This window comes from Grampus griseus (genome assembly GCF_964374135.1).
Source record: "Grampus griseus genome assembly, chromosome: 2".
NCBI lineage: Eukaryota > Metazoa > Chordata > Mammalia > Artiodactyla > Delphinidae > Grampus > Grampus griseus.
In genome coordinates this window covers 171,880,118-171,900,612 of record NC_139018.1, presented here as the reverse complement: position 1 = coordinate 171,900,612, position 20,495 = coordinate 171,880,118, and the positions used below count along the sequence as shown (strand labels likewise).

General features: G+C 41.2%; 1 protein-coding gene across 2 annotated transcripts in view; it reads left to right on the top strand.

The window, feature by feature from the left end:
- Window positions 1-20,231: 20,231 nt before the first annotated feature.
- Window positions 20,232-20,495, top strand: part of TRDMT1 (tRNA aspartic acid methyltransferase 1) — a 59,810-nt gene continuing 59,546 nt past the window's right edge. For both annotated transcript variants that reach the window (XM_082649638.1, XM_082649637.1), the window contains exon 1: window positions 20,232-20,321. In XM_082649638.1, the coding sequence (XP_082505764.1) occupies window positions 20,258-20,321 (64 nt within the window). In that variant the 5' untranslated portion in view covers window positions 20,232-20,257. The remainder of the gene's footprint in view (window positions 20,322-20,495) is intronic.

The following is a 20,495-nucleotide window of genomic DNA, read 5'->3' as shown; positions in this document are numbered from 1 at the left end:
TAGGTAATAGTAAGAATCCCAGTGTGGCTGATTATGGAGCAGTTGTAGGGGAGAAAGGGAATGGAAAGCTAATATGGGATCATGCGTTGGAGGACTAAATGCCAAGGAGAGGAGTTTATAATTAATGTGGTGGGCAGTGGGAATTCACTGTGATTTTTGACTAGGAGAAAGAGGTGCTTGTGGCCGTGTTTCAGGAAGATTGTTTTGGCCTGTTGTGGAGGATGAATTGGGGAGACCCATCTGAGAGCTGTTTGCAGTAGATCACGTGAACGGTAAAAGCCTGATCTTTCGGGAGTCTTAAGCATGCAGTTATTAAGAGAAAGAGGTTTTGATTCAAAGTCAGACACACTGGTGGGCGTAAGCCAAGCCTGAAGTTGGAGAGGAGGAACAAGTCGAGGGCTCTGAGCTTCCCGGACAGACTAAGAGAATGGAATCCTCACAGGTGGAAAACAATTGTTTCTTGGTGGAAAATTAATCTGAGATGAAAGATAATTCACTCAGATCCATTTCCCTGGAAGTATCTTCCCTCCTCTAGTCTATATAGAGCAAAACCTCATGAAGAAGGTGGGGTATAAACCCAAGGGGTCATGCAGTTTTACTCCCTACAGCATTCTAGTCTGTTCACATAAATTAATATGGATTGCTTTAGATTGTTCCATATGCGATTTGCAGGTGTTGGTCTGGTTTTCCCCAGTTGGTGCAAAATCAGGGGCTTTTTCAGTATCCTCTAAAACAGTTTTGAAAAGTTCAGAGACACGGAACACTTACATGCCCATCATTTTTGTGTCTCAAAAAAAAAAAAATTCAGAGAAAAAGAAGCTTAAAGACAAACTTCTAGAATTTTCTTTGATACTTTTGTGGGGAAAGCAGATGATAGTTTCCCATAAAACTACATCTGCTTCAACAATATTATGGAATTTGAGCTTAATATAGATTAAATGTACTTTTTTCATATCACAAGTTATGAAAATTTGTTCTGAAACAATATTGTAATGTATTCATCTGTCATCTCTAGAACTTTAGATTAGCGCATATATAATTTATCTTTTCATCAAAGTCTAAGGTACTGTCTCTGACTAAGGAAAGAGAAGGTGGTGAAGATGTAGGAGGAACAGGGAATATTAATTAATATACTGAGGGAAAAACCTAGTGCAAAAAAAAAACCAGTTCGAGTCCATGTTAGACAAAGACGTGAAGCTACATTGTCATTACTGGTTCACTAGATCCAAAAAGCAAGACAAAAGCAGTCCAGTTATAAAAACCAGACCTTATTTGAAAGAGAGCTAAGTGATACCGTCACCGTTCAGTTACTAGCCTAGTGAGACCTTAAGAAAACAAGCAGGTTTTGCCCTGTGTCCTATAATGTTGTTTTTACCATTTTCAGGATAGAGAAGAAAGTCGTGCCAGTGCCAGAAAATTTGCCAAGTGCTTTGGCATCCTGGGAATCTATTCAGCTTATTTTGAGGAGGTCATCAAGTTCCCAAGGGGCAGACTTTTTTTTTTCCAGAAGATATTTTGGTAATGGGTCTAATTATAATAACTTTGTTTAATAGCATACTTTTCTTTGAAAGAACTGAAGAATTTTTAAAAAATAATATTTGGTTTCTTTATGGTAACCTGTGAAGTTGGGAAAGGGATATTGATTATCTTATAGCCATAATCTCTTTTCTTTATATTTGGGAAAAATAAAGGAACCCCATCCCACTTACCTCAAAACTGACGAATGAATCGACCAATCTTTCCAAAAGTCTGGAGAAGCTTTAGCTCTGCTGTATCACATTCATTTAGCCAGTGAAATGATGTTCTTCAGAATCTTGAATATTAAATTTAATTTTGACTGTATTTGATAAACTCAGAGTTGAAAATATACCCCATCAAACTTTGGTCTTTGTGTTTATGCTGACAAAGATCAAGGTGATTTGTAGGGGTTAGAGATGGAAATCAAAAACATGCTGAGGGAAAAAAAGTCCAATACAAAAGATGTGAAACTATGTTCTCCTAATTACAAAAAAAAAGGCAAAGTGTTAGGAAAAAAAGTGAACTTATAAATCAGAGTAACCCTAAATGGAGCTATGTGGCCAATGAAAGGACCTATAAAATGGCATGAGGATAAAACTAAGCAAGGCAAAAGGATTAAGAAATTTCATTGGAATGGGAAGTAAGTTAAGAAAGACCATTCTGAGTCAACTGTAGCAGAATAAAGGGATTGGCAGCCCTCTCCGTAATTCTGCTGCAATGGTTCCTAAAATATTGAGTAAGGCTTTGTGATTCTAATTAGCTAAGTACTAGAAATATGCCTTCTAATGGGACTCGTATGGCTATATGGAATAACCGCAAAAATATGGGGTTTGAGCTTAATATAGATTAAATATACTTTTCATATCATAAATTATGAAAAACTGTTCTAAACAAGATGGTAATTTATTTATCGGTCATCTCGAGAGCTTCGGGGGGTTGGACATGTGTGCACAGAATACAGTGCAGTGCTATTTGCATGTCTAATCAGGGTTTTCCTTGTGCTGACTTTGGGTTGGTTTTCACAGTCCTTGATTAGTGAACTCTAAACAATGGTAATGATAACCAGGCATAACTTTGATGTTGTTCCTTAAGTTAGCGTGTGGCCCAGATAGGAAAGCTCATGGTAATCGTAATGATAGCCTATGTATATTGACTGCCTGCTGTCTGCCATGTGTTAACTTATTTAGTCCTCACAACAACCCTACTAGACATATGAAGAAACTGAGGCACAGAACAGGTAAGTAACTTGCTCAGGCTCACACAGCCAGGAAGTGGCAGACCTGGGATTTGAACCCAGGACTTCTGGCTGTAGGTCTCACACTCCAAACTCCACTGTAGTGCGGTATTTCCCATGCTGTGGTATTTTTTGTACTGCTGCTGGTGACATCCCCAGCTCTCTGGAATTCTAACCATGGTGTCTTGTCTATCTCTTTGGACTTTTTCCCCCCCCTGTTCTGATACAGCCACAAGACCCCTTATGATTCAGAGAATATGGTGCCCTTCATGAATCATCAAGACGTCCATGGGCATTTTGGGGCTTTTCTGTGGAGATCTCATTTCTTAATTCTGACTCAGCCCATCAGAATGATTTGATGGTTATGACATATCATCCCTGCATGCAATTAAATGAATAACAATCCTTTACCCACACTTGCTAGTGGAAAAGAAAGAAACTGACCACATTTTTGGAACACATTGCCTCTATAAGTAAGAACAACTTCTCCCCGTACTTACTCTCTATGAGTTTGAATTTTAGAGAGATTTGTTAACATCTGGAATACTGTTATTACATAGTCCAAGAATAATGAGAGACGTGTGGTTTAGTGAATGTGTGAGTGAGTGAGTGTGGTTTAGAAATGAGAGGTTTAGTGAGCTATCCGACCACCAAGATTCTTGAAGCCAAACTCAGGCAATGTTACTGATAACACATTTGACCTTACTACCCAGGTTTAAACATTTCTTGCCCAATACTAATCTCATTGCCGTTTCATCTCAGATTTTTCCAAGAAATACTCCCTTGTCCCAGCTCTCTGTTAAAAAAGAGCATTGGTAAAGTGCTTCATATGAGTACAAGGGCAAGAGCAACCAATATCACAGCCCCGTTGTAGATAGATGGGGAAAAGGATGCATGAAGACATAACAGCCTGATGAAATCCCAACTCAGCAGCAGTGCTATTACTTAATAGATTGGAATATTCTTAAGAGAAGCAGTGACCCTGTTCAGTCAATGAATTTTGAGTCCTCCTGGGGGCCAGGCTCTCTTCTGGGCTCTGAGGACCCAGAATTGAATAAAGCACCTTCCTGGCCCTCAGAGGGCCCCTTAACTGACTCATCTCTTCTCTGTTAAATCCTTTTGTCTCTAAGTCTTGCATAATCATGCTGTCACACTGAGATCTAGTTCAGTAGTTTCATGATGTGCCCCTCAAGTCAGAGTGAAATAAGAGCGACTCTTCCTCTGAAATCCATGGAAACGTTGAGTTTGCTGTTTTGTTCTCCTTGATAAAATAGAGCATAATAACTAGTTGCTGGGTTACTACAGAAAACTCAGGCCCCAAACGGCAGCCGGGAAGAGCAGTTAGCAATTAAGTAAAGGAAATGATTAGTGGGTTTGAAACCCAACCCACTGCCCATGTACTTCTTAGCAGAATCAGGCATCTAGGTTACTTAGGCAACTTTTATCACTAAGGAAGTAGTTTTGGTGACTCACGCTCAAACAGGATAATTTCTTTCCAAATCTGTGTATTCAGTGACCTTACCATCATCCTTATGTTTTTCCTTCTCTTAGCACTGGGACATAAAGACTACATTTGGATGGCTTTGGTTCATCACTTATTAGTGTTATCCTTCACTGGCTGGCCCGTAGTTTGAAATTTAATGGACTCATGGTGATCAGAGTAAAAGGGCAGTAGTTCCTGCAATATATTCCTATATTAAAGGTAGAACTAACAGCTTCTTTTCTAAGCAGAAATGTTGTATCTTGTAATAACAACGTTTCTTGTCAGTTTTTATTTATGGAACAGTGCTGTTTAAAATACTAGCCACACTTTTGAAAAATAAACTAAAATACTGAAGTATTTTATACCATAACATAAAATGCCTTCATTTTCCCCAAAGAGATGCAAAATGGAATGAAAATCTCCCTGAGAGCTGTCTAGAGATGATGATCACAAAAATAAAGGAAGCTGAAGAAACCTCCTTTGCCAGCTTCTCTCTGCAGATTTTTGATCTACCTGATGGATGTTCCAACAGTATCTGTTTGTGGACAGTTAACATTTTTTTTCTGTTAAAAGAGTAGTAGAGACGGTGTAGAAAAAAATGAGTAATGAAAAGTGTTATAGGTTGATGATGTGTTTGGAGAATTGTATGCAAGAACTTACTATTGACAGAGAAAAACAAAACCAAACCAACTTGGAAGCCAAGTGTCTGAGATGATTCTGGGTTAGGACAGGAGCAGCCTGGCTTGGTCTCCAGGTTTTTCTGGTAGCCTCAGTGGTGACAGCTTTCAGTGTGGTCAGCCTCAGGATCACGTGAGTCGTTATTAGGTTTTTTTTCTTAACCCCAGAAACCATGCCGTAAGTCAAAATTTAGACAGTTTAGCTGTTTTCATTTTGCTTTCAATCTAGTCGTTTTCTGTTTTTAATTTTGTGCCTGGAAAAACTTGAAAAAGGCCATGAGTCATGACAACTGTTTCCTTTTCCTCCAAATAGAAGCCTTAGCAGCTGAGCGGTTTTCAGTGGGGACCCTTTAAGGGAACGTTTGGGAGAAATACGTATCCGGGGGTTCTCCCAAAGTGTGGTACCCAGACCAGCAGTGGCAGCATCCCCTGGAAATCTGTTAGCAGTGCCCACTGTCAGGCACCACTCCAGATGTGATTGAATCAGAGACTCTGGGGAAGGAAGTCTGTGTTTTAACCAGACATCTAGATGGTTCTGAGCAACGCTCAAGTCCGAGAACCACTGTGTTAGTGAATTGTTAGTAGTTTTGGCTATTGAGAGTGTGAAAAATATAGTGGTTGGAAGGTGGGCATGTTTATGAGTCTTTGCTTGTGAGGAGATGAATCATAGAAAAGAACGCTTTAACTTTTGGAATTCAAAAAAGAAAAAGAAAGCCTGGAATGTAATTAGCAGGACTAATTGCTTGCATGAAACTTTGCTCTCTCAGAGAACAGCAATCCAGATGACTAGGTTACTGTGAAATATAGTGGCATGGTTTTGAAGTTCTAGAAGAATCTCTCTAGTGAGAAAAGGCATGCCTTTCCATATTAGGACATAAATTCAACTCAGTTTGGTAGAATCCTATAAGATTCTTGTATCCCAGTGACTTGGCCAGCTCCTTTACTTCTTGAGGCCCTACTTTCTACATCTGAAAACCATATGCTTCGTTAGTTGCCATGAATTATCTCATTGGAATGAAGTGAGGGATTCATTATATGGAAGAGGATTTGTGAGGCATCTTGATTACTGAAAAATGCAAACCATAAGGATCAAGAGTGATTCATATAAATCTTGATGCAACTATGAGTTGATATGTCAACTTCCCTTTGATATGTGCTCCCCCTTTTAATTAATTAATTTATTTTGGCTGCACCGGGTCTTAGTTGCAGTGTGCGGGATCTAGTTCCCCGATCAGGGATCGAACCCAGGCCCCCTGCATTGTGAGCTCGAGTCTTCCCCACTGGACCACCAGGGAGGTCCCTGTTCTGTGCTCCCTTTAGTCTTGACTCTCATGTATTCATTTTTGGTGTTAAACAAATCACAGTTTTTAAAAGCTTTAATCTTCATTTCCTCATGGAAAACTTAGTATTCATGATACCTACTCCCAGGATTGTTGTGAGAAGAAAATTAGATTAAAATAGGAAAAGGCAGTTTTAAAGCTGAAACATTACAAATTTTAGATATTGTTGTTTTGATTGCAGTTATTTCATGTCCAGATTGAGAAAGCTTTGTGATTGTTGACATAATGATATCATCCAGGAGTCTGGAATAAGTGTGTACATCAGCGGATTTTATGATTACAAAAAATAGCTATGTTTACTTTTCTACTAATTCTCCTTCAGTGGAATGTTCCCATTTTCTCGTGAAGTGGGGGGAGATCCACATATGTTTATTAAAGAAAGCAAGCCTCGTATTTTTTATCCTTTGAACTGAGAGGATACATGTTATTCATTGTTTTCGAGTCAGGCTACCTGGGTAAATTCCCAGTCCTCTACCTACTTGCAACCATGGATAAACCTCAGTCTCCTCATATGTAAAATAGGGGTGGTAATAATACAGATTCGTATGAAGATGAAATGGGAAATGTATGTATAGAATACATAGCAGAGTGCCTGGCGCAGAGTAAGCATTCAGTAATGTGGGCTGTTGTTGTGACTATCATTATTAAACTGTAGCATGAAGAAGAGGAAAAAAGGTTGTGTGTGAAAGTCAAGGGCAGGAGGGAATAAAAAGACAAGGGGGACAGCTTTGAAAATGGTCTGATCATCCTGCAAATGACAATCCAAGCAATTCCCACGACTTTTGAAAATCAAAGACTTCCCTGTTGCTTCCAATGAGAAAATGAACCATAGTCATTTGTAATGTCCATGTTCCTGTAACAATCAAAATCACAGTCTTGCTTGAAAGTTACATGTCTTCCCTTTCCCAGCATGAGCACGCAGAAGGCAAAGAGCTGTAGGAAATGGGAGTCCTCGCCTCTCTCTCTCTCTCTCTCTCCCTCTCCCTCCTTCCCTTTCCCTCTCCTTCTCCCCCCACCCCTCTCTCTCTGAAGTGCTCCTACTTCTTCTCTATCTTGGTAACTGAAGTTTCTTGCTGCTCTAGGGTTAGAGCTCATAGCAGAGAAAAGGTTGGGGAGATAAGAAAGTTCTTACTTGACAAGGACTGTTGATGATCCAGTACTTAAAACTGGCCCTCTCCATTTGGTCTGTGTTTAAAACTGGCCCTTCTTCTAACAGGTGCTTCTTTGTTTCCCAGAGCTCCCTTGACCTGCAGAAGTGCATTTGTATTTGGTCATCCACAGTCTCAAGGAGTCATTCTGAAGTACACCCCTTGCTGCTTTTTGCTCTGATACCTACTTTCCAGCGGATGATCCTGAACAGGATCTAAGACAGCTAGCGCTATCTTGCATGGCTCAGATCTGGTCCAAGGGAAATACTTTACCTTCAGAAGCTCAGAGGGTAATGAGGATACAATTTTCAATCCCTGGGTAGCCCTTTGAAGCTCTTTGCCTTACACTTGCGGTAAGCAAACAACCCCATAGATCTTCTGGTCAGATTCACACAGCATGCTGGCAACTTGCTCCAAAAACTTTCATCTTCAAAAATCTCCAACTCTTTTTGCCTCTGACATGGATAAATGGTTATATCTTAACCTGCATAACCTGCCTGGCATGCTTCCTTTGAAAATGTTGCTTTATACCGTTGTATTTCCCTTTGGAATGTGGTGTCTAGTGTTCAGTACTTGAGTCAAAACTTGCACTTTAATTCAAGGTAAAAGGGGGAGAGGACCGCTTTGGAGATGCTTTGATTTCACAGACCATCACCCCAAAGTTGGTGGTGCTGCAGAGGAAAAGATGGTTTACGCATGCAGGTGTTATTGGGAGCCTCATGAATGCCCACCCTAATCACAAAGTAAAGATGGAAATGTGAGCAGTGGTTTTTCCTCATAGGCAGTTGTTTTGGTTGTGGTGGTTGTTTTTTTGTTAAAGCAACTGACATAGCACTTGGGACTGATTTATGTTATGACTTTGGGAGATAAAATGTGTTTAAAAATAGTGTTCCCATGAAATTAAAAAACGGTTAACTTTCATCAGTTGTAGGATGATCCTAGACTACCGTGTGTGTGAAACTTGTCTCAAGACAAATTAAACAAAATATATTATGTATTGTGTTTAAATGTTTTTTTTTTTGCATTTCAGGTATAACTTTTTAAAATGTGAAAACACACATAAATGTGTACAGATATATACAACTCTGAGCTCATGCCAAAAATGTGTGTGACTGCCTTGTGATAGCTTTGGAGGTGGGTATCTGAGTATGATCTGAATATGGGCTTGTCATTGGAATGCCATGGAAGCCTCCTGTGCTTGCTTTTGTAGATCCTAGATACTATTGTGAAAATTGTACAGACCTATCAAAACTTGCTGAGAATTTGAAAACTTGATATATTATACATTTCTCTAATGATTCTTGATGTCAGTTTGGTTGTTTTTTAAACTATGCTTGATTGGCATGGCAGATTTAGGGTAGTCAAATCGTGAGATAATAAAATACCTATCTACGCATCCATCCACCCAGGGGACTCCTGAAATATTAGAAGTTAGTACTAAAATTGCCCTTAATTAAAAATAAATAATAACAATAATAAAAACCGTGGCATTAATTTGAATTGAAAAATAAAGCAAAGTCTGTATTTTGGTTCCTAATTAGGAAAAAGGAGAGAAAGATTTTGTCTTGAAATTTTTTCTGTTTTATTACTTTTTTTTTTTTTTTTTTTTGCGGTACGTGGGCCTCTCACTGCTGTGGCCTCTCCTGTTGCGGAGCACAGGCTCCGGACGCACAGGCTCAGCGGCCATTGCTCACGGGCCCAGCCGCTCTGTGGCATGTGGGATCTTCCCGGACTGGGGCACGAACCCGCGTCCCCTGCATCGGCAGGCGGACTCCCAACCACTGCGCCACCAGGGAAGCCCCTACATTTTTATTATAAGTATATGAGGGCAATATTAGTGAGGCCAGGGGCCTTACACCTTAGTGATTGTTTTTTCTTTTCTCTCCTCTCATTTTGTCGTCCCTCCCCTCCACGCTTCTCCTTTCCTTTTCTTTCCTGATAGCGGGTGATGTGCTCCAAAGAGATGAAAATACCTGGAAAGATTTTGTGGACCAGTCAACTCTGAGCCAACTTGAGGATATGGAGGCAAGAGTCCAAAAGGAAAAGAGAGAGAGAGAGAGAGAGAGATGGATTCTTCTAAATTTTGTGCAACACCCATGTAAATAGGAGCTAGCATTTAAACACATAGCATGGTGCACCAAGGTTGGTGAAAAGACGGTGTACCGGTAGGTCTGAAAATGGGGGAAGTGTGTAATAAGTGCTATATTAGATGAAGCAAGGTTTAAAAGGGTGTTACTGAATTGGAAGCATCAAAATGGACTTATGACTTTAAAAAGCCCCCCTCTAAAGCTGAAAGAGTAGAAGCGGTCCCTGGTATCACACTACCTACAGCCACAAGGTATGTGGGAAAATCTAATATGTCCTCTAGGCGCTGGGTTTTGATGTCTTCTGCTCTTCTCACGGAAAGGAACTCAGAGGATAACTGGTACCAGATCTTGGGAAAATATTGAAAGGAGCTAAGAATGGGAAGGCATAGCTAAGAAATGTTTGCCAAAGAAGAGGAATTGTGATACTTCCTACCAGATGTGAGAATGTATTATGAAGCTTGAGTAATTAAAAGTGTGGTTCCCCAGCAGACTTTTCCAAGAAGGGATACGCCGCCCCAATGCAGATCACACTAAATTAGAACATAGTGTGTAGAACCGGAAGTATTAAAAACCAATGTGAAAGGGGAAACTAGATTTTTAGAGGAAAGTTGGGTTAAAAACCTCACCTTGCATACTATATCAAAATACATTTTAAAGCTGAAACATAAGGGAAAGAAGAACATGGAGGTGAATTTAGCTTATTTTTTTCTAAGTAAAGGACTCTCTAAGCCTAAAAAGATACAGGGTAAGTCACAAAGGAAAAATATGTGTATTTGGCTGCAGAAAATTAAGTACTTTTGTGTCATAAGATATTATCAACCAAATTAAATGGAAAATGTGGAACTGGGAAGTGTTTTTGCAATACATGTGGCTGATAGCTTTAGAACTAACAACAAAAATCACATTTGTGATAATTCAATAAGAAACACATATTAACCCAGTAGAAAAAGGACAAATGTCACAAATAATTGACAAAAGAAAAAATTACAGGTGACTAATAAACATATACTTAACCCTAAACGTATAAAAATTTAGGTTTTTATGTTAATCAAAAAAAGGGAAAATAAAAAGGCCCTACTCATTTGTGACCTACGAGATTGACAAAGGTTACAAATGGCAACACTTCGTAAGGATACAGCAGGAGAGCATTCCAGCCACTGCTGATGGGAATATGGGCTCTGCAGTCTTTTTTGGAGATGACTTTTGACCATCTGCATAAAGGACTTAGGTCATAATTATAAACTTTTTACCCAGTAACCCCATATTAGACTCGATCTGGTAAACATAATAAGAGAATATTTGAATATTAATATGCAAGAATATACATTACACTCACTATTGATGTGAAAAACTAAAACCTCTTAAGTGTTCAATACTGAGAGAACAGAAAAATAAATTATTGTTTATGTACTTATGTATTGTTAAGGCAGGAAAGATGTTCAGTAAAGTGTTAAAACTGGTTGTGTTTTAGGGGTAAGGATGGAATCAAGTTTTATAGAAGGATGTATCTTTTTTCCTTTTTATACTTTTGTAATTTGTTTTACCTCTCAAAATTAGTGTGTATTATTTCTAAAATTTCTAAAATTCATAAAAATGTATATCTTTTTATATATATAATGAAGTGCAGAATTGGTAATGATAAAACGTTAGGTGAAAAAAATCAGGGTATAAAATACATATGCGAGGGGCTTCCCTGGTGGTGCGGTGGTTAAGAATCTGCCTGCCAATGCAGGGCACACGGGTTCGAGCCCTGGTCTGGGAAGATCCCACATGCCGCGGAGCAACTAAGCCCGTGCGCCACAACTACTGAGCCCGCGTGCTACAATTACTGAAGCCTGTGCACCTAGAGCCCATGCTCTGCAACACGAGAAGCCACCACAATGAGAAGCCCTCGCACCGCAACAAAGAGTAGCCCCTGCTCGCCTCAACTAGAGAAAGCACATGTGCAGCAATGAAGACCTAATGCAGCCAAAATAAATAAATTAATTAAAAAAATACATATGCAATAAAATTATGATTTTGGTAAAATATAATTTGTGCAAAGACTAGCAGGATAAACATCAAAACATCAGCCATAGTTCTTTTCTTCTTTTTATGTATATTTGCCTATTTTCCCAATTATGCTTTAAATATTTTATTTTATTTATTTATTTATTTTTGGCTGCGTTGGGTCTTCATTGCTGCACGCGGCCTCTCTCTAGTTGGGGCAAGCAGGGGCTACTCTTCGTTGTGGTGCCCGTGCTTCTCATTGCAGTGGCTTCTCTTGTTGTGGAGCACGCGCTCTAGGCATGTGGGCTTCAGTAGTTGTGGCACATGGGCTCAGTAGTTGGGCTCGCGGGCTCTAGAGCACAGGCTTAGTAGTTGTGGCGCACGGGCTTAGTTGCTCCGCGCCATGTGGGATCTTCCCAGACCTGGGCTCAAACCCGTGTCCCCTGCATTGGCAGGCGGATTCTTAACCTCTGTGCCACCAGGGAAGTCCCTCTCTGGGTATTTCTAATGTATGTTTATCAGGTCTCTTTCACTTTTGGTGATAAACAAAAATTTATTTTCCAAATAATAAGGTCTCATCTCTAGGGAACTAGTATTTTGATGAAACTGAAATTTGAAGCTTTTGGATTTTAAAGCTGTAAACTCTACAAGGATATATAAAGACTGCTCTTTGTTGCATTCTTTTCCCACCCTATTCTAGGATTTAAACCTAAAATGAATGGAGTAAAAAAAAGATATGACATGTAGATTCCAGACATTCTTTCCTAACTAGAATGATTTTTAACTGCTAATGTGAATTTTTCCTCAAAATATGCCAACTCTCTTATTTATTACTTGATGCCTTCCAGACTTTTTTTTTAAATACTCTTACTATCTTCTAATTTCTCTTCCTTTAAAAATGTGCTTCTGTGATTTGTAAATTAATCTGTTAACCCAGAGAATATTGTTTTATGTGACACTGAGCAAGTCATGTGAAGTTTTCTCCTTTTTATTCTTTGTAATAAAGCAGAATATTAAAAAAGAAAATCTGGGGCTTCCCTGGTGGCGCAGTGGTTGGGAGTCCGCCTGCCGATGCAGGGGACGCGGGTTCGTGCCCCGGTCCGGGAAGATCCCACATACCGCGGAGCGGCTGGGCCCGTGAGCCATGGCCGCTGAGCCTGCGCGTCCGGAGCCTGTGCTCCGCAAGGGGAGAGGCCACGGCAGTGGGAGGCCCGCGAACCGCAAAAAAAAATAAATAAATAAAAAAAGAAAATCTGATAGGTCTAAAATAGATTAGTAAGCATTTTAAACATTCATAAAGTTCTTTGAAACTTATAAGCCTATATTATCATGTATTATTGATGTTATCCTATTATTAAAACATACTTTTGCCATCTACTGAAATATAGTCTATTTCAGTCATTCCTATTCTCTGAATGACTAAACATAGAACAAATCCCTTTGGGACTTGTACTGTATTTTAACTTAGCAGTAATTACCTTAAATGGAAATGAAACACTAATAGTCTTGATCTGCAGGAATCAGTTTAACTCTAGAATGCAAGGGTTAATGGCCTCTGGTGCATCCCAAGTGTGAATAGAAAGTTTGGGGGATAAGTTGGGCTTGTGTTGTACAATATTTATGGAAGTGACTTTGAAAGCTAGTAAAGTCAATTTTAACCATTTTAAATAAATACGAAGTTGATTTTTTTCCTTATACAGTGAATAAATGTAGTAAGTGCAGTATTATGGGACTGTTACATTTCATTTATTTTTATCACTATTGGATCATATGAGAATGATTCTAAGTTCTGTCATGCATCTAAACCACTACCTAACTAGCAAGGGTAAAATGAAAAATCCTTGTATATGATGCTTCTCTGGCTTTTAGTTTGTCAGTATTGATAATTGTAGCAACTTTTGAAAAAAAGACTATGAAGAATAATAAGGGCTTTTATGGAGTGTGTGTGTGCATGCAGGTGTGCCTGTGTATGTCTTTCCCCTTTTCCTCTTCCTGATACTTCTGGTTTGTGTGATTTGGTTGTGCCTCAGACAGTTCTAGATATTCAGGTAAATTACTAGGGAAAAGGAGCAAAGTAATAACAGCTCTCAAAGGCATTACATTTTCATCTCCTCTATTCATTGAGGGCTGTAATAGAAAACAATGAAGACATCTTGTTGGATAATAGACAAACTAGTCTCCTGGTAATATAACTTTTTTGAAAACACACTAGGAAAATAATTCTCTCTATGTAATTGTTAGAAAAGAATGGCTTATACCTTACATTATAATTTGTAGTTCAGCTGTTAACTGAACAAAGCTCAAACGGAACAAAGTGGAAGGAAATCAGTGTCTATTGTTCTAGGCATATTACTGAGTTTCTCTCTCTCTCCCTCTTTATATATATACATATATATATACACTCACATATACAGATATGTATATATGTACAAATTAATAATCGATTGGATACAGACGACTACCTTGCTAGCAAATATTACCCTTCTTTCATAGATAAAGTGAGTATTAGAGTCAGGATTCATATTAACCAATTTATTTATTTTTCTAAAATAAGCTTTGGGACCTCCCTGGTGACTCAGTGGTTAAGAATCCACCTGTCAATGCAGGGGACACGGGTTCGAGCCCTGTCCGGGAAGATCCCACATGCCGCGGAGCAACTAAGCCCGTGTGCCACAACTACTGAGCCCGAGTGCCACAACTACTGAAGCCCTCACGCCTAGAGCCCATGCTCCGCAACAAGAGAAGCCACCGCGATGAGAAGCCCGCGCACCGCAACGAAGAGTAGCCACCACTCGCCGCAACTAGAGAAAGCCGTGCAGCAATGAAGACCCAACACAGCCAAAAATAAAAATTAATAAAAAGAATAAGATTTATTTATGTATAATTGTGCAATAAAATTAATCAATTCTAATGTATAATTTTGACAAGTGTATACGGCTAAGTAAGCATTATCACAATCAAAACATAAAGCTTGGGGACCTCCCTGGTGGTTCAGTGGTTACAACTTCACCTTCCATTGTAGTGGGCGTGGTTTGATCTCTCGTTGGGGAGCTAAGATCCCACATGCCTCGCGGCCAAAAAACCAAAACATATAACAGAAGCAATATTGTAACAAATTCAGTAAAGACTTTTAAAAATGGTCCACATCGAAAAAAAAAATAAAGCTCTTTGTATCACCCCCAAAAATCCTCCTATGACCCTTTGCATTCAGTCTCTCCTTTGCGCTGGCCTCAGGAAACTCCTGATGTTTCCATGACATTAGTTTTGTCTTTGTCATATAGCACGTAGTTCTGTGTGTCTGGCTTCTTTCTCTTGCATTATTCATTTAAGAATCATCTATGCTTCAAGTATATCAGTATTTCTTTTTATAGCTGAGTAGTATTCCTTTGTATAGTTATACCATTTGTTTATTCATTTGTTACTTGAGGCACATTCGGTTTGTTTCCAATTTTAACCAAGTTATTTTAAGGACCGTGTTCCTTACCCTGTATCAAGCTGCCTTTGCAGGAGTGACTGGGCAGGGAATCTATTACAAAGGTTAGTAATCAGTCTTTGAGATTGATCCTCTTTGGTGAAGCAACATTAACCCTTTTGCCTGACCTTTAGAACATGCATTGCTGTATGGGTTCTGGTTCGCTTCACAATTCTCCAAAGTTGCCTTTATTCCTCAGGCCAACCTGTTCTCAGGAAGCACCATATTCTGGTGACTAGGGCTGCTTTTGTTTGGACCCCTGGGCTTTTCATCTGGGGTTAGGGGCCTAGCAGGCATGGGACAGCAGAGCCGATGAAGTATCTTTTGTACTAAGTTATGGACTTTGCAGTGAGTTGGAATTCCCTGTTCTCCACCTACCTGTGGGCCTGGGCAAGTTACCTAATCCCTCTGGATCTCTGTGTCTTCATCTCTCAAACTGAGGTTGGATGAAATCAGTCGTTTACAATCCATGTCCCACCAGGTCACTTAGACGCAGCTACGGAGACCAATGGTAGTAGGAGAGGTGCTTCTGGGCTGCTTACCATCCATGCTTCGACAAGAGGACAGCTGTGTGTGTGTGTGTATGTGTATGTGTGTGTGTGTGTGTGCGCGCACACCCTCACTCTACGTCTCCCTCTCTGCCCTGATTCTATACTTTTTTCTTTTTTAAACTTTTTGCCTGTGCCACGTGGCATGTGGGATCTTACTTCCCTGACCAGAGATCGAACCCCGAACTCCCTGCAGTGGAAGCACAGAGTCTTACCTACTGGACTGCGAGGGAAGTCCCTGCCCTGATTCTAAATGAGATTTTGTTTGAACAAAATATTCTACATCAAAACTAGTTGGAAAAACACTGGACCAAATAGTCCTTAAGGTTCCTTCCTGCTCTAACTTTCCATGAGCATATGAAAGCAGTTTTAAAGATAGAGAATCTCACTGTTTTTAATTTAATTAAAATGTAATCTTTAAAATTTGCTGCAAAACATTGTTTGATTTGAAATTTCAGAAAGAGCCTCAAAGAGAAAAATCCGGGTCAAAATCCATGACTGAGTCCTTGGAAATGGCAAAGCTATAAGGCACACTGCGTGGTTTCTATGCTTTTCAGCAAAGAAAATCTATCATGGGGCTTCCCTGGTGGCGCAGTGGTTGAGAATCTGCCTGCTAACGCAGGGGACACGGGTTCGAGCCCTGGTCTGGGAGGATCCCACATGCCGCAGAGCAACTAGGCCCGTGAGCCACAACTACTGAGCCCACGTGCCACAACTACTGAAGCCTGCACTTCTAGAGTCCGGGCTGTGCAACAAGAGAAGCCACAGCAATGAGAAGCCCGCGCACCTCAACAAAGAGTAGCTCCCGCTCGCCACTACTAGAGAAAGCCCGTGCACAGCAACGAGGACCCAACGCAACCAAAAATAAATAAATAAGTTAAAAAAAAAAAAAATGAATGGCCATCATGGAAACTCAAAGATGGTTGCAATAAGTATTTTAAGCATTTGTCAGGCTATGTTTAATTTTGTTAAATATTAATGATAAGTGACAGGCAGGAGAGGAAGAATAAAACATCATTAGATTTCAACTTATACAATGAGCCCTTAAATAATTCAGAGTAGGCTATTATTATTATTATTATTTTTTTTGCGGTACGCGGGCCTCTCACTGCTGTGGCCTCTCCCGTTGCGGAGCAACAGGCTCCGGACGCGCAGGCTCAGCGGCCATGGCCCACGGGCACAGCCGCTCGGCGGCACGTGGGATCCCCTCGGACCGGGGCACGAACCCGTGTCACCCGCACCGGCAGGCGGACCCCCAACCACCGCGCCACCAGGGAAGCCCAAGGCTATTCTTTTAATATAGCCCTTGGTATTATATTGTACCCCTTAATTATTTCTGATATACTTCATATGTGCAAAGTGTTAACTAGCATTTTGGTTTTTTAACAAAGTGTATTTTATGTTTTGAAGGAATATGCAGTGAACATCCTAAAGTTCAACTCTTGATGTTTGTATTTTCAAAAAGTGTGTTGAGCTTCTCTGATTAGGATATCAGCTCTATTGGACATATCATTGAGGATAACTTTATGGGAAACTCTAGGATTAGAAAGCCCTTTTCCTCCTGCATGAACATTTAAGAAGGAATAATCAATATATATCTCTTTTTTTTCTTTATCTGCCCTGCCCACATTCCTCCTTGGCTACTCCCGATTGGGGCACCCCCAGCTCAACAGCTTGTGCCGGGGTTTGGAAGAGAACGTATACATAATCTGATGCAAGGGGGCTTAGTGTCTTACAGATGCTTCCATGGAGAGAGCTGTAAATTATGATTATGGAGCAAGTTTCTGTTCTTGAAATGATTATCACGCATGGTCAGCGTTAGAGAGGAAACACCAGGTGAAGAGAAGAAGTGGCGTATATGAGGTGACAACTGGGCTAGAGCGAACTGAAAGGATTTAGTGATAGGAACAGGTGGGATTTGTATTTCCGAAGACTGGGAGGCAAGTGGATTGGGGAATTGAAACAAGTCGTGGGTTTCCAGCCTGGGAGTCTAGAAGGAAACTTCTGCTCGAAGTGTGGGTCTTGAAGAAGGTTAGGATTTCTAGGCAGGGTAAAGAACAGAAAGGGAACCTCAGAAATGAAGGATGTTTGGGGGATTCCGAGTACTCTAGTTTGTAGCAGCATTAAAGAGGGGAGAAAGCAAAGTTAAGGCAAAACAATGAGTCTGGGGTTACATTGTGAAGACCCTTAAGTATCAGAGTGAACCGTTTGTAATCATCCTGTGTGGGGATGGGGCTCTACTTCTCTTCCTCTCAGGAAGCTGGTATTTTTCATGAACTCTTCCGTATATTTGTCTTGTCTCCTACAAGGTAAGATCCTCGGTCATATTTATTTTGATTTATAGCACTAATGCTAAACAGATGCTAGATTTATTTAACGTATTGGTTCTTGACTATATATAAATCACTGTGACTACATAGCTCCTTTTATATTGTATGTCCTGATATATATTTATGGTACTAATATTATGCAATAAATATTAAAAAATTTTGTTTCATGCATTATACACATGATGTTAGCGTGTGTATGATTTCTATAGGCTTAATTGGTTTAAAAGCATATTTGCTTAAAGCAGATTTTTAAAATGTCTTCTTTCAAGATCATTTCAATTTGAGCTGGTAATTAACATGTGGCCCAATCAGGACTCATGTTTTCAAATACTAATTCAGCCTCAGAATCTTAGAGCCACAGGGCCCTCAGCAATCATTTCCCCTTCTTTCTCGTGCTTTCTTTTACAGATGAGGAAACCAGGCTCACCGCCAAGGCACACAACTGGTTACTGGCAATGCCAGGGTTAAGACTCCCTTCTCTGGTATCTTTCTACACACCACCCCTCTTATCTGAAATAAGTGACCAATAAAAAAACATTCAGGGACTTCCCCGGTGGCACAGTGGTTAAGAATCCGTCTGTCTATGCAGGAGACACGGGTTCAAGCCCTGGTCTGGGAAGATCCCACATGCCCGGAGCAACTAAGTCTGTGCCCCACAACTGCTGAGCCCACATGCCACAACTGCTGAAGCCCATGCACCGCAACAAAGAGTAGCCCCCACTCACCACAACTAGAGAAAGCCGTGCGCAGCAACAAAGACCCAATGCAGCCAAAAGAAACCCCCCAAAACAAACAAACAAAAAAAACATTCAAAGGCCAATACACATTTACTGTTAAAAAATTTCACAGGACACATCAAAATGGATCAGTCAGTTCCATAATGGAGACACAGTAGGCATACTTTTATTTGTTAACAGCATTACATTAGCACAGGTGAATGTTTCTATCAGTTATTATTACAAGTGGTACTCCACAATTTCTCCTAACAAAAGTGAACACGTGTGGGACTTCCCTGGTGGTCCAGTGGTTAAGACTGCGCTTCCAATGCAGGGGGCCTGGGTTTAAACCCTGGTTGGGGAACTAAGGTCCCACATGCCAAGAGGCCAAAAAAAAAAAGTGGACGTGTGGTGGTAACCGGAACAATAGAAAACCAGTTCACAATGAGACCATTTCTTCTCCTGGGTATGACCACGTTTTCTTAGTTTGTAATCCAGCTTCTAACAATTTGGTCAGTGGATCATCTTGGAGAAGCAAGGCCCCAGCACTTGGAAGGCCATAATTGTAACCGAGCAGGACACTATGGGGCCTTCCTGGGACAGACCCCCTCCCCCATAGCTTCTGCTTTAGTTCCTCTCTGAAGTACCCGGATAATTTGTATCTGATGCATATTTCCTGAGTCTTTCAGATGCTAAAACCACTACCAAATGGAAGAAATTAACTACTTGATGATCAAGAGCATTAGCTCCAGACCTTCTGGCACCTAAGGATTGATCACCATCAACCAATCAGAGAACTGTGCACGAGCTGATCACATACCCTGGGACACCCCTCCCTCACCTGGCCCTTACAAAGGCTTTGCTACAATCCTTTGGAGAGTTCTGGGTTTTTGAGCACGAGCTACCTATTCTTGATTCACCCTGCAATAAACCTTTCTCTGCTCCCAACTCAGACGTTTCAGTATCATTTGGCCTCACTGTGCGTCAGGCACATGTACTTGCATTTGGTAACTTAAATAGTTTTATGAACAGCATATCCAATCTTGGGGGTATTTTCCAAGCTAAAACAGAATGAACCTCGCTAACAATTAAGCAGGCGTCCTCTGTGTTAGTTCACACCGGATCTCTGGGGCACGTGTGCTGACTTCTGCACTTGTAACTCTGGCACCTTCTCTGGGCGAGAGGCTGATTTATCTCCATCACTCAAGCTAAGGCCCAACACCAGGCGGTACGTGCTCAAGGCTAATGGAAGAAAGGTTTGGACGCTTTAGGCTTCCAAGGGACAGAAGAGCAGCATGCCTGAAAAATAAGTTTTTCTGGATTCTAACCCGTGTTAATTCACTTTGAGGCAAAGGCAGATTTCGCCCCTCTACTGAGCCCCAGATTTTCTTTTTCCCTCCCAAGGCTCCTGAATACACCTTAAAAGGAAGATGGAGCGTAAATCAGGCCAAGGAGTGGCTGCCATTCACTTGGGAGGCCTTGGTGCTTTCGGCCCTTTCTCCACTCGCTAATCTCTGCCAGCCCCGGGCCCCGCGCTGTCCTCTGAAGCCGTGAGCCTGAGCTTTTAAGAGGAGGGGGCGGGGGGGGGGGGTGGTACTGAAAAGCGGCGGAACCAAAGGCGAGGGAGCGGCGCTGCCGGGGGGAAGGAGGAGCCACGGGACCGGCAGGCCTAGTTCCGAGGCGCCGGCGGCGGCGGCGGCGGCGGCGGCGTGGGGATGGAGCCCCTGCGGGTCCTGGAGCTGTACAGCGGCATTGGGGGTATGCACCAGGCGCTGAGAGGTAAGAGGGCACAGGGCGCCTCCTCCCTCGCGCGTTGTTGGTGGTCAGAGCTCGGGCTTCTGGGAGGGGCGGAGCGGCGAGACACTAGGGGCGGAGACTGCAGGGGAAACTGTGTATGTGTGTGTGAGTGTGTGAGTGTGTGTGTGTGCGCGCGTGTGTGTGTGTGTGCGCGCG